Genomic DNA, 14,560 nt, shown 5'->3' with positions numbered 1-14,560 from the left:
AGCCCTGCTCAGCAACAACTAAACCATCAGTGTGCTATAAACATTCTTTTCATCCTAAATCCAAAACACAGCACTGTGCCAGCTACAAGGAAGAAAATTAACTCTATCCCAGCTGAAACCAGGACATGGGTGCTGGATATTTCTTGGCAGACCCAGTATTGTCCCAGTGCACCCTGAGGCACAGGACCCCTGGCTAAATCCCAGCTCAGAGTCCTGCAGTTCCCTAAGCCTGAGCCCAGCTCCCTCCAAAGGTATGCCCCTGCAGGGCTGCCCCCTCCAAACACGGAGAGATACAGCTCTGTCCTGGCCCCAGCCCCATCCTAAGCCTCCAGTGGAGCAGGACTCTGATGGGCTCTCAGTCCCCTGGCAGCTGTAATGCTTTTCCCACCCTGACTGGAGTCTCAATGTAATATTTTTAATAAAATTCTTCATGTCTGTGCATGCACATTTTTGTAATGCTGTGGAGGTTTAAGAAAACAGTTTCGTACAAAATAAAGTATAGATTATCTGCTATGAAGATTATATTAAGACAACAAAATTTAGTGGTTACACATTGATTACTGAGCAAGGCTATTACTTTATGAAGGACTATGAGTCTTTCTCCCATGTGCACCTTTTCATGCTCTGGAGTTGCCACATGCCCAGCTTTGTGAGCTTGAGGATAGCCAATAAAATCCCCAATGAGGGCTATTGTACAGGCACATGGACTCGTATGAACACCATAACACATAAGGGCTAGCTAAAAAAAAAACAAAAAATCTGTGCAAATCTGTTGCAAGTTGTACCAAGACTGTATGAGGTTTGTAGTCACCTTGGCTCCGTAACAGAAGTAAACCTCTGTTATATTATGGTGCCCCTTCATAAGACAAAACAACAAAGCCAGGCTCCATGGAGGCTTATAAAGTTTTGTTGGGATGGACCCCACCATCCCCAACTTAAGCTCTTGCCCCATGTTGAAGTCCACACAGCTGGTATGAAAAGTTCCCAGCTCTGAAACATTTTATATTATAGTGTACAGAGAGGGAAGCAGCTATGCAGTAACAGGGACTATTGCGTCACAAACCCCCAAACACTGTAAATGAAGGATAGGCAGACAAAAAAGAGGCAAGGCAGGAGAGAATATTTATTCCAATTTGCCTTTCCATATTAGTGCCTTAACACAGGCTGCCCAGAAAGAGCTACGCCTTCTTCAGTCCTGTGCTACTTCTGACGTTTGGACGTGGAGATAGATCTTTTTGGCCTTTAGAGCACTTTGCCTGCAAGAATAACAAGACATGAGCAACAAACCAGGAATGAAGATGTTCAGTGAGTACATAACTTCAAGTTCGTCACTTGCCCTGCCTCTTTCCCAGAGAAAATGAGCAGCTAATCCTCAAATCCTCTGGATTTGCTCTTGTTCCTCAGTAGATACTGGTGCGTTACTCACCCCATGACTAGCTGCTATCAAGAATGCTCTTTTTCTGTTCCACAAGATTAGTTAGGGATTTTTAAGCACAAATAACATTTATAATAGTGTTGCAGCAGGTTTGAGAGACTAGTGCAGCTATTCACAGGCCAATAAAGGCTTACGCTGCTTGTTTTCAGATGCCTAGGTAGACAAGGGGTAAAAAGAAAGTCTCTCCAGCTAGAGTCTTGGAATTAACTAACGACTTCTTGGAAACACAGGAGGCAGCCAAGTAACCCCTGGGCTTCCCCAGGGAGCTCTGGGCAGGGATTTTGCACAATTTCAGGTGAAAGCTGCTAAGAGTTCATCGTCCTGACTCACCCGTGAAAGTTTTCAACATCTTCAACAGTCTCAGGCAAAACTCTTCCTTTAGTTTCAGGTAGAAGCAACACCAATCCACCCGCAATCAAACCAAGAACAGCTTCAAATCGAACAGATGCACGAAGAGCTTGTTAGCAGATACCGATTTCCAGCCTATACACCACTTTCTACTGCCTGGCACAAAGGACTCATAAATGACATTTTATTTTGTTCATCATACAAGATGTGTACATCAAGGCTCTATGTGCAAAAAAGGGAAGGCATGGCTGGCTCTGGAGGATGCCCCAGCCATATGGGAGACAGCAATGAGCCAAGTTCCGTTGTGAGTTGTGCACTGAACTACGGCATCTCAGGCTGGACAGACAACTGTAAAGAAGAAAGAACCCTTTCCCGTCTGAGTGTATGCCAGGGAATGGATTATATTTTTCTGCCATTTATGTAACAAGATTTAGAAAATACATACACAATGTATTATCCCCTACACAATGTGATTAACTTCTCCACTGATAATTTCTTTTACCCACTTTGTACATTTGGTGTCTATATTTTAAATCTACCAAGCACCCTCCTAACAGTGCCATCTGTTAAAAACTACATATTGCCATTCAAGACGTTTTTCTATAAACAGTGTGCTGATCTAAAGATTCAGAAAAGTTTTGCAGACCCTGACCTGAGAGCTCAGGTCACTGGTCTGCAAACACCTATCTTGCACTTATTTACCAACCTCTTTCCAAATAGCTGGAGAACAGCCAGTTAACAGACTGCCAGAAAAGCTGAAGTGTAACAGCCACGCTTGTACTCCATTAAGTAGGCAATTACGCGAAATTTTTGGCTCCTGGACTGAGACAATATAGCTCACAGAAGAGCAGTAATTGATCAGATTTGAATTCATCAAAATATTAATCTCATCAAAACATTAGAACATTTCTCAGCCCTTTGCCTTCTGCCAAACCTGTACTCACCTCTAGCTTCCTTTAAAATGCAAGGAAAAATAAGAAGGGCAAAGGAGACACAAATGCATAAACAAGCTCCAGGTTGTTATAAACTGAAGGCTATAGCTTCCGTAGATGGGAAGGGGCTTCTGCTGAATTTGGGCATCTGCCTTGGCTGCTTTTCCCTCCCTTTGGAAGCCGGGCCCCCCTGCTGCACCCCAGGAGTGGCTGGCACGGAGGTAAGGTGGCACTTACTGAAGACTATCAGTGGCAGATCATGCCAGACTTCCACCAGTCTGTACACAATGAATGGGACGATGACTCCACCAATATCGCACAGGGAGGAGCAGACCATCACCCCGAGGTTCCTGGTGCAACAGCAAAGGGATCACGTTAGCATCTCAGGACTGCGGACAGAAGGGCACGGACCACAGTTCTGACCCTTGCACAGGGCATGCAGCTCAGCAGACCACAAAATGCCAAAATAGGTTGCAAACCCCTAGTTTTCCACTGGTGGGCACATCCAGAAGTTATTTAGAGCTAATTATTGCAAGAACAAAAAGCTTACTAAATAGGAACAGGAGAGTGTATCTGTATTTTCACAGGTGTAAGCAAATTCCCGAGCTTAAAGATAGAAGAGAATCAAGCCCAAAGTGTCTGAGGGGAGTCTCTGGATACAATAAAAATGTAAAACCACTAGCTTCAGTACATCTTAGCTGACCTAATGCCAGGTGTGGCAAATGTTCTTTCTGTTTGCTGTACACCATTAATAAAATTTAAAACTCTACTGTATTCATTACGGATAGAAAAATAAGATTAATAGAGTCTCGTGATTTCATGTGTTGTGTAGCTTCCTATAATCAGTGTGTCTCCAATTAAGAAAGGAGGATTAAGATTCATCTGGCCAGCACAGACACCTTCTCTGCAGGCAATGGCCTACAGTCACTGGGTAGAAAGGAAATTTTGAAGAAGAATTAACTCCCCAGCTTTAGATTTCTGCAGCACACATAGCTACTTCTGAACGAGTCACCCTGCAGCCCACTTACAAATACGGAAAGAATCCAGTCCTCAGGCAAAGGGCTTGAGTTAACACATGTTCTCCATAGCAGACTCCACTCCAGACAGATCCATTTAAATGTTATTTTGATTTAAACACGATACAAATCCAAGCACTACGTGGGACTTCAGAACCATCATCCATCCTGGCTGTCTCCACTTTTCCCATTATTTCAGTCACGTGAGTTTTCATCTGCCTTAAGGTATATTTGTCACCTTCATGAATCTACTTCTTAAAGCACTTATGCTCCATCTACTTTATGCTCAGCAGTACCTGTGTAGATCTGAAGCACTTGAGGATAACTCAGTTTAGCATAAAACGTAACATACACATCGGCCTCAACTATTTGTTTGCAGGCCAAATGCCAATGGGGAGGAGGACACACCCACCTGATGTATGTTGGATAAAGTTCAGTGTTTACAAAGCAAACCATTTCAAAAGCCATTGTGATTCCCATTCTCCCGATGCAGGCAGCAATCACTTTTAGCCAATGTATGTCTGCAGAGAAAACGCATGCAACACATTTAAAAGTATCCCAGCTATTTAGCAGGGGTCAATTAATACACCAGTGTTATTTTGGGAAGGGAACCTCTGATCCCATATCACGTGATATTTTTAAGGCCCCTTGCTTCACCTGTGTGAATGAGGGAATGGGAACAGCCAGCACCACATGAGCTGTGGCACAGGGACCCTCCCAAAGCATCACAGGGGACCCAGGTGCTTTGAGGTTTATTATTGGCAGTGCTACAACTGAACCTCATGTCACTTTGGCAGCACGCGGAGCGCTACTGGAAGTCAGGGAGGCAGCACCTGGCGGCAGGGTGGGTTTGCAGACCTTTGGGACCGAATCCTGGGAAAAAGGAGGGAGAGGTGGGTGCTGTTCCCCGGGGGGCATCGCCAGGGTGGGGAGCCACCGCGCGGCCTCGTGCAGGTGACTCACCCTCTGGGATCAGGGCTGTGACGAGGCAGGCAGCCCCAGACACCAGGTTAGCCGCAGCCCAGGGGTAGCGCCGCCCAATGCGGTCGATGGTGACGATGATGATGAAGGCGGCTGGGAACTCGACGAGCGCAGAATAGAGGAAATCCAGATACATGTTCCCAGCGGCTACTCCCATGTGTATGATGAGCCCCTGGTAGAGGACGGAGCTTGTGAACCTGGGCAGAGAAGAGCATCCCAGCTTCATTAGTCAGTCGGAGGACCGAGGTCTGCGTCCTGCTGGAGCCTTCATAACCAGAGCTTCAGAACCAGCTCTCCAACACTGTCTTCTTACCAATTGTACATCAAAATGAATGTGTTTTTTCTCATCTGTGGTGTCCTGACAAGGTCAATGAATGAAGGACTCTGCTTTCTGCCATCTTCTGCTTCAAATTTAATATCCTGTGGAACAGCCAGTACAAAGTACAGTAAGCTTCTACTGGGAGGACCTGATGGAAGGGACTATCATGATGCTTGCTTACGTGCATAAGCAAACCCTGAACTCACCTCAAAATGGGAAGGCATCTTTTTCTGATTTTTTTTAGCCATATCACTGACAATTTTCATAGCTTTGTCATTTTTTCCTTGAGAGATCAGCCACCTGGGAGACTCTGGGAGGCACCTACAACACGAGTAGATGCCATTATATACCAAAACACAAAGCTCACATAGTGGTCCCATGTATGGAGACTTTGGAGAGAGGGATTTTGTTGAATAGAGGCAGGTGGAGTTTTGCTTTGTTTGGGGATTTTGGGGTTTTTTTTGTGTGTTTCCTCCCTCCCCACCACCCCACCACCCCCATCAGGAAAAGTAGTATATCCCACTGCTGAAATGGGAAAAGGAAGAGTTGTGGCAGTGGCTTTAGTCAGAGGTGAGTTTACTAAAGATAAACCAGGGAAAGGCTTTGAGCAAGAGTAGTGCTATCATTTTATTTGTCCTGTTCACTACAAACTGGCTCCTCTTAGGGAGTCATTTTCCAGTCGTGCCATCACATGTTAAGAAGAAGTAAACAAAATAGAACTGGCTTACCAATTCACAAATATGGAAAAAGGAAGACGATGAATCTCTTTCTACTATTCCTAACCTCTCGACCCATCCAGACAATTTCTCAAATCAAAGCACTCAAACCGAAGAATATCAATCAAAACGAGGAGAGAATCCAAAATAAAGGCAAACCCACGTGCCTTCTTTTGGTTGGACCACAAAAACCTGTAACTTTTCTTCCTTAAAAGAACATGTAAAGCACCTGATACAATTATGTTAGCATTCAACAACCTCCCAATAGCCATCAGTGTCGAATACACTAAATTATGTCAAGGCATTTACTTTCCTTTGTGAAATCCTTGACAAAGGTAATATATGATATTGAACCACTCTCCCCCAGTGTTATTCAAAGCCGTCTTTCTTTTAAACAGAAGTCAGGTGCGGCACACAGGCTAAGATGCAATGAAATCTCGGTTGCTGAGGGGTCCTATTTCCCACTCCTTTTTGCTGTGTACCTCCTCTTTGCACTACAAGGCACACACAGCTGAAAAGCAGTGCCAAATCTCCCTCTGTACCAAGCCCCGGGAGGCAGAAGCAGCTGGGTTTTGGGTCGTGGGCAGAGGTACAACAAAAGCCCGGTTACCAGTAGTAGAGCAGGAAGAAGCAGCTTGGGAGGGTGACAGTGAGCTGCAGCCACCGCCAGTGAGGGATGGCGTAAGCGATAGCATCGAAGACCAGGAGCCCGACGGAGAAGGCCGTCTGGTAGAGGATGCCCACCGTCCTCCGGTACTTCGGACCGACAACTTCCGTCGCTGCAAACATGCACAGAGACAGGTGAATGACAGCTCAGCCACGGCCCCTCAGCGCAGCAGGAACTTACGTTGTGGGGACACTGGAAGACCAATGCTGCATTAATGCCCTGAAGAAACTGCCTCAGTAACCCTGGGCTTCCTGGCATAAAGCCTCCAGGCAAAAATCCCCTGGTGCTCTCAGAGGAAGTTTTGCTTTTCTGCCGCTCAAACTCTAATCAGAGGAGAAAACACTGCTCCTGCTCTTACGCTGCCCTAAGGCACACGGTACTGTCCCCTCTTGCGGAAATCTCTGAGTAAATCAAACATTCCTTATAGCACACAGATGGATTTTGCTGTCAAATCTAACACCAGCCTACATAATGTCTCCAACCCAATACCAAAACATCGTATTTTGTTTTCTAAGTGCAGCCTTTCAGCCTGCATCTCACGCCCAGCGTGTAAGAAATGCGTGTGCCACAGGATGGCACACACCTTCCTGGCTTCACGGCTCATCTGCGCTTTGCAACTGCACACCACGGGGTAGACCCACAGGTTAAGTCTTGTTGATACAGAGCTGAATGTAACTATGTCAGCAGGCAGGCACAAGCACACTCAAAATTTTGTATCCGATTGTGCTATTTCCAGAAAGCAGACCGGTTAGAAAAAGAACAGAAAGCAGTTACTTAGCAACTGAAGGAAGTGCTGTGTTTTGGAGCCACGGATTAGCTAATACTGCCTGGCCAAACGATGCTCAGAGACAAAGACATCTCCTCAGGCTGAGTGGGACTGAGCCAAAAGCAGCTGAAGGGTAGACAAGTGTCCCAGGGGACAGCGTGATGACAAGGTTGCTCTGTCCGTGCACCCTTCCCTGGGCATTCAGGATTGGCTACCCTTAGAGAGAGGATACAAGTTTAAAGGGGCTTTGGGGCTGATTCTGGGTGACTTCTCTCTCATGAGAGAGTTTCTAGGAGAATCCAGGAGTAACAAGGTGTAACTGAGGGGAAATAATCAGGATAGGGCAAGTCATTGTCCTGATAGGGATTTTATGCTCTAAAATGGCATAAAGTTCCCCAGAGGAGGTGGTGAAGATTTCATTAGTGCCAGGAGAAGATTTAAGAGGCCAAGCAAGCATCTAGAATATGCACAGGAAGGAACAGTCGTGTCTTGGCAGAAGATGGTTTGGACTGTGGGCTAGTTGTTTTGGTTTTATTTATACCAGACATCTGGATAACTGCATTAGCAAGATGTCCCCTCTAAAAGACTTAATAGAAGTTTAGGGTGTTGACATTTACATTTCTTCCGCTATCACAGCGAACTGGGTCGCTCAGAGCTATTTGGTAGAGCCACCTGACGTCCTCATCCAGATAAGGGTCCATTGGGCAGCATTTAAAATATTTCATTTGCTGCTTTGGTGATTGCTTGGTGTTGGGTATTTTTGACAAGAACCCAAACTCCACACCGGAGAAGCCAAAGAAGTCCCGGGCAGCTCTAGCATGCACCAGAAAGTGGTCCTGAGCTGGTCCCAGCCCTGCTGCCACGCAGCCCTGCTTCACCACCAGACAGGATCAGTGCATGGCGCTGGGATAGGCATAGACACGGCCTGGCTCCTCGCCTTGCTTTGCAATCCCCCAGGTTGGCCTCCGCTCAGACACCTGCACAGATGCCCAAATACCTTGTCTTTTTCTCAGCACGCGCGTGCTCTTCTTCAGCTATTGTTAGGCTGTAAAGCCTCTGTTTGCCCTTTTGTTTGGTCTTTGTGTCATAAAAATGCCTCCAAATTTTCCCCACCCCCTACCTGCTTCTTTAATGGCCTCCTCTGTCACCAACCCCATCTGCGACTGGGCTGGGGTGGCTGCGGTCTGCCCCGAGGCTGCCATCTTCCCTAGCCAGTGCTCGAGGGGAGGGAGAGGAGCTGGAGGGCCCAGACCTGCAAAGGGGATCTGCACCATAGGGGAAAGCCTCTCTTGAGGTGACAGCCCTAATGAACCACCACTTGCTTGAGCTTTGAAGGCTACTGTTGCGTATCCATAGTGACAGTGCTTGAAAGAAACCCTGAGAAGTCACAGAAGGAGAAAGCTCCTTGATAAAACACCATGGGAGGCATTTTTCAAATGGCTTTTCTTTGGGGGTTTTTTTTTCCTTCATCTTCTGCAGCCAGTCTTGCTCATGGGAAAAGGTCTGAACTCACCCAGGATGTAGCCTGCGATCCAGCAGCCCTTGCTGACCAGCCCTTGCAAGAACCGGAGGATGACTATCCACAGGTAGGTGGGCATGAAGACCAGAAGGATTCCACAGACAACATTTGCAAGAATTGTACTTAAGAGGCAAAATTTACGTCCAAACCTGAATCGGAAGATAATACGTGTAAAGCAAAACACTAGTCATGAAAACACAGGCGTTTTGAACTCGTAAGAACTTTGTGCATCTTTGGGGAAAAAAAAAAATCCAACTTTGCTATACAAGGGATAGATACATTTCGACTTTTATTCTTAGCCCATTACTCACTCTGCTTTTCTATTCCCTGAAAAACTACTGTGCTGATTTCTCTGCAATGTCCTGCAGACTTTCAGGAAAAAGAAAAATTTCCCAAGTTAAAGAATTATAGTCCTGTATTTACATACATTTGGGCTGGGGCTGTTATCCCTGAATTTCAGAACAGCCAGCTTAGTAATCTGTTTTTTTTTATAATGGCAGTGAAAAATAAGTGTGGGTTAATATTATGATTCTAATATGTCTGCTTGCACCAGATTTATAACAGATTATATACCACAATCTTAATCTCCAAAAATCTGATACATATGGATCTTTTTGTGAGTGGGCTGCATTCGACAGCTGGAGCAACTCAGAGCCTGCTGTAACAGTCCTAGGCAAGAGGGGAACACGGGGAAAAGACCTTCAGATATTGGCATTTGTTTCTTCTTAACCCCAGCCGCCTGGGCTAGGGTGGCTGCCTCCGCTTGCTCTGAACAGGGAGCTGAGGGTGCCAGGACACGGGGATTTCTGCTTTTTCACAGTGACTGCTGCTGTACCTATCTGGCAATCCCTGCATCTACTGTTTCAAAGTTTCTCCAAAGGAAGCAAGATGTTTCCGAGCTGCAGCCACACAGAGTGTGAGAGGTGAAGGGGGGCTCCAAACCAGTGTTTCCTGGCTTCGGTTAACACCCAGGGAGTTTGGGGTGTACTAGTCCTAAAATAGCCCTCGTGGGCTCTGCAGGACTCGCCAAGCGGGAGGTTTGTGCAAACCACCAGGTATGACCCAAGAGGCAGAGGGCTGGCTCCTCATACCGTGACTGAACCTACAGGTGGTTGACCTTATTTTGAGAAGAGCAGAGATGACAGCAGTTGCACAACCTTTCTCTGCCTTTTCTGAGCTTAGCTGCTGAACACCGATAAGAGGGGTCAGGGGGTTTTACTGTCGGCCCACACGTACCTGTCTGCTATGTAGCCAATGTTTATGGAGCCAATAAAAAACCCAGCGTTCACAGAAGACTGAAAGAGGTCCAGCTTCCAGGAGTCCTCACACACCAGGTTAAACTGAAGGAGCAACCACAGTCAAGAAGCAAGAGAGTGAAATGAGAAGCTGGCTCACATCCACAAGTTTCCTTTGCTTCAGTTAAAGATTTAAACTTGTTTCTGGGTCAATGACCATTTTATCAGCACCCAGAAACCCTACCGACTTAAGTGTCCAACATTAGAAACAGGATCAAGTCCTTGAGCAATCTCCTGGTATTTCCCATTCGTGTCTCATCTCTTGTTACTGGAAAGCACATAACTGAGTTATTACCTGTCAAGACTGGGACCCTAATTTGTGTTAGGCCTTGTTGATCATATCAGCATGGACTTGACAACCACCCTGGGCTTTTCAAAGAGCTTTTTTGTGGCTGAAGATGAACATTTCTAAGCAGTTCCACTTGCCTCATACCCTCGCATGCCACCATAGCCCCTGCAGACCCCCTCAGGGCTAAGCATGATGCCCTCACAAAAGGTATCCTAGATGCTTGCAGAAGCCTGCCTCGCCTCGCTTCCTGTGGAGCGCCAGCTCCGTGAAGAAGGGTGGGAGGAGGTATCTGCATCGGCCCCTCAGGCCACAGCATTTTCTCTCTGCTCTGGCCTTTTGCTCAACTAAATTTTGCTACAGCCTAACGTGCCTGGATACCAGGTATTTTATACCCAGGGCCAAGCTTTGTGCCACATGGGAACACACATATGTTTGCCATCTGGCTTTAGTTCTCTTATCTTACTTAAGTAGATCTACAGAAAAGCTACTGCTTAGGGACATGGTTTAGTGGTGGGATTGCAGGGTTAGGTTAACGGTTGGACTTGATGATCTTAAAGGTCTTTTCCAACCTAAATGATTCTATGATTCTACTGGAGAATAAGTTATTTCAAAAAGTTGTCCTAACATGACTAAGAATCCCTTCCCCTCCTACTGGTAGCTGGGTTTATTTAACGCTACATGTCTTTAAGCAACATAAAACCAGATCCTCTTCCTGATGCTCTGTGGGGCTTCTCGTGAGGATATTCTTCCATGTGCACATTTTTCCTTCAAGCAAAGTAACTTTACTCTGCTTTACTCTATGCTATTCTTTCCCTTGCTTAGCTGCCAGACATAACAGACAACATAACAGACCCCAAGAGCCTTCCCAGAAACAGTCACATCCAGAGGGAAACCGCATTGCCCAAATGCACAAAGAGGCGTGTAATATTTCTGATAATCCTGTGAAGGAAGCAGCCCGTCGGCCTGGCCTTGCACCCCCTCCAGAAGAAAAGGGAAGATGACTGAAGCGAGAGCGTGACTGCATGAATCCACAGGCTGCACGAATCCACAGAGGCTGCAAGTGTTCAGCTTCCCACAATCCCAAGAGGTCGTGGGGGGGCATCTGGACGACAGCATCCGCTCGAGGCTTTTGCAGCGCGATGTGCCTGCTGCGCTGCTGCTTTGTCCCGGGTCACCCTCCGTTTGAGGCGTCCCGCTTCCTCACTTCAGTGTCACACAGTCACATACTTTGCTGACAGAAGTACGCTTACAGTATACCACCTGAAATCTAGCTCCGACCTCTTGCAAAACTGTAAATGCTGAAGTTGCTAGAGCGCAAAATTTACCTGCCCCTGCGTTTGTGTTAGATATATGGGGGAGAGAATCCTGACTTTCACATCTCTCAAAATTTGGTGGAACTTTCTATGACAAAATCAAATTTGTCATCCCAGATACGGATTTGTTTTTAAAGTTAAAGCTCCTAAAACCCTAAAGTACCCTAAGCAGCTTAAATACCATTGTCAGTTTATTCACACGTTTTCTAAGAACACAAAACAGCCATCAGATTTCCTGCAATTAATTCCTGAATAATGCTGTTTAGTTGTAGGAGGTGATTACCTTTCCCCCACCCATAGTCATTCAATCGTATTTGAAACAAAATTTTAAAAGACTTTCTTCATTAAAAAAAAAAAAAAAAAAGAAAGAAATCGAGACCTTCACATCTGGGCATGGATCCCAGGAAGATTGGGAGGTCTGTGCCGCGTGCCCACTTGGGGATCGGCCGGCGTTGTTTGCAGTGCTGCGAGCCGCCGATCCCTCGCAGGCACTATTTACACACCTCCACCAATCGGACCTCTCATGTGACGGCAGTTTCATTCAGAACTGGACTTTATCTGCCTAGGGGTTTATTTGCTGAAATAGGCTTTGCTCCCCAGCTGGAGATATAAACCTCCTGAGCAGCCAAGGCAACGCTTCACAACAAGGACAGAGGGAAGACAAGTTGCAAAAGCGCCCTGCGCAAGTTCGCAGCAAGAGGATCCCCTCATCCAGGTAAGCAGGCATCATTTTAAGACAGCCTAGGCCACACCAACCCTCTCCCACGTCCCTCAGCTTGTCTGTAACTGAGGGGGCAAGGGAAGGGGGGGCGCTTGTTTTTACCTCAGTCACGAGAGAGGTCCCCGGGGAGTCGTAGACCCAGCCGTCCCGGCAGGGACCGAGGGGGACGGTCCTGCCGGGGGGGTCGGTGCAGCTGACACCCGTCGTGTTCCAGTCTACCTCGTACCTCCTGCAGCGGCTGCTGAAATCGGCCCCATGGCTGCCCCACTCGGGAACCGTGTGATTGAGCTGCTCCTCCAGGCTCCAGCCACATCGCTGGCTCAGCTCAGCCACCCCGGGACTGGAGCAGCGATGCTCGGGGATGAACCCGAAGAAGACGACACCCACGTACACCGGGGTGAAGGCAGCAGAAAGCAAACACAGGACAAAGAAAGTTTGCTTCTGGAACCTGTCAAATTCTCCAATGTTCTCCAAAATGTCATCCAGGGTTGGCATTTTGGCATCAGAACTACCCCAAAAACCTCATCTAGGTCTTCTCTGCAGCACTGATATATTCAGTTGGCAGCAAAGCTATTTAAGTAACAACAACATTTGACCAAAAGTCAAGACTAACTCCATAAATTATTAAACTACATGTTGCAAGCTTTATTTTTTAGGTTTCATTTGAAATCAGACCTTAATTTAACCAGGGAGAATTTGCATTTAACCCCTAATCAGAGCACGTACGTTCCTTTTCTCCAGAAAAGCCACTATCAGGCACAGCACTGTGGGATTTTTTTATTAGCCAAAGCAGCTCCTCAAAGAAGAGGTGTCTTAAGGAGCAAGTGTAGATGGAAAATTCCATCAACATGCAAGCAAATGAAAAGTTTAGTGTAGCCGCTGATGGGCACCACATGCGAGCAAGGCTTATCAACCGGGTTCTGTAAAGAATGGGTGAGTATACTGTGAAACGGAAGTGTCTCAACATTGAACCAAGTAATGGGAAGGGAACAGCTTTCCCACAAACTCCAGCATCTTGATTGTCTCACCCCTGCAGCCACCCTCACTCTCCACACTCCTCCATTTCCAAGGAAAACCTCTCCCACCTACAACAGGGAACACAGCCTTCACTTGACCGTATTTTTGCAATGATACAAGAAATAAAAAGCATTCACTAAGGAATTACGCACTAGGAATAGCTCTGGGAAGCCATAATATAAAATACTTATGGCCAAACCAGCTATTTCTTACCATAGAAGACCTGTAAGACTGTAGGTACAATTCTTTTTGGGGTACCCCCAAAAAGCCCAGTTATATCAGGGTTCAATGACGCTTTGTGCTGTCTACAGATAGGCACTTGCTACTTCAACACCTTTTGCTGACAACAGCTGCTTCCATCAGAAAGAAAAGCATAAGTGAAGGTAACGTTTTAAAGACATGAAAAATGGTCTGGAAAGTGACTTGCATGGTTTAGGCAAGCGGGCAAAAAAATTAAAGACTCCAAAAAATAAATGAGTATAGAAAGCCACTCTGGCCTGGGGACAGAAATAGAACCAGTTCTTCACCAGGTCTCGCTGCCCACCGGCCATCAGAGCAACAGTGGCCTAACCGGTTATGAACGCTGCTGTGTGGGCCAGCACTCTTAAGATTCCCTGCATCACACAGATGTGCCCCCTCCTCTCCCACCTCCTCTTCTCAGGCAGAAACGGCTGGAGCAAGGTAACAAGAACTCCTCCTCTGCAGCCACGTACAGCTGTGTCATCCCAAGCCCAGCACCACCCCACTCCAGACTTTCACCCCCGTGGCTGCAGGGGCTGCACATGGAGCTGGGGAGGGCGACAGGGCCACCCAAGCGCACGGCAGCCACCACGCTCCCAGCCCACCCCTGCAGCAGGAGGACGCGTGCAGTCAGCTGCAGCCAAGGAAACTGAAATCAAAGCCTGCCTGGGAAGCGAGTGAAGTTTAAAGCCATTAGGCTGTATCTTAAAAACACACCCCAAAATCCTCACATTGCTTCTTCCCTTGCAATTTGGTTTAACCAGTTTGTAATGGTGTGCCTAAGTTCCAAGTGAACTAAAAAAGTTAGATCCAGACTGGGCTTTTTTTCCTGATTTCCCACCATCCTCTCTGCAGTCCAGACAGGGGCTGGATGGCATCGTGCCATGCAGCCGGGTACCTGTCCTGGTGTCAGCTAGGATAAAGTTAATTTTCTTCCTAGGAGCTGGCACAGTGCTGTGTTTTGGATTTAGGATGAGAAGAACGTT

At 46.8% G+C, this 14,560-nt stretch overlaps 1 protein-coding gene across 3 annotated transcripts; it reads right to left on the bottom strand.

The window, feature by feature from the left end:
- Positions 1-1,159: 1,159 nt before the first annotated feature.
- SLC22A2 (solute carrier family 22 member 2) lies at positions 1,160-14,560 on the bottom strand. 3 transcript variants are annotated; one of them, XM_009637185.2, is made up of 11 exons: positions 12,420-14,560; positions 9,936-10,039; positions 8,694-8,848; positions 6,358-6,526; positions 5,238-5,352; positions 5,026-5,132; positions 4,695-4,909; positions 4,144-4,252; positions 2,953-3,065; positions 1,766-1,865; positions 1,160-1,256 (listed from the first exon to the last, which is right to left on the bottom strand). In XM_009637185.2, the coding sequence occupies exons 1-11, from the start codon at positions 12,810-12,812 to the stop codon at positions 1,190-1,192; spliced, it is 1,647 nt and encodes a 548-aa protein (XP_009635480.1). In that variant the 5' UTR covers positions 12,813-14,560; the 3' UTR covers positions 1,160-1,189. The 3 variants fall into 3 exon arrangements, 2 of the variants coding, with proteins under 2 accessions (XP_009635480.1, XP_035748642.1); XM_035892749.1 differs by lacking the exons at positions 1,160-1,256; positions 1,766-1,865 and having other exon boundaries at positions 2,974-3,104; XR_004841788.1 differs by lacking the exons at positions 1,160-1,256; positions 1,766-1,865 and having other exon boundaries at positions 2,986-3,065; positions 3,744-4,252.

The sequence above is a fragment of the Egretta garzetta genome, unplaced genomic scaffold (assembly GCF_000687185.1).
Source record: "Egretta garzetta isolate BGI_Z169 unplaced genomic scaffold, ASM68718v1 scaffold744, whole genome shotgun sequence".
NCBI lineage: Eukaryota > Metazoa > Chordata > Aves > Pelecaniformes > Ardeidae > Egretta > Egretta garzetta.
The sequence above is the reverse complement of the archived record's forward strand: the minus strand, read 5'-3'. Positions and strand labels throughout refer to the sequence as shown.

Coding starts and splice junctions, on each gene's coding strand:
- SLC22A2 (XM_009637185.2), bottom strand. CDS start 12,812: ATGCCAACCCTGGATGACATTTTGGAGAACATTGGAGAATTTGACAGG. Junction 10,040..12,419: donor GGACCTCTCTCGTGACTGAG/GTAAAAACAAGC, acceptor TTGCTCCTTCAG/TTTAACCTGGTGTGTGAGGA. Junction 4,253..4,694: donor CACAGCCCTGATCCCAGAGG/GTGAGTCACCTG, acceptor TTTTCTCTGCAG/ACATACATTGGCTAAAAGTG.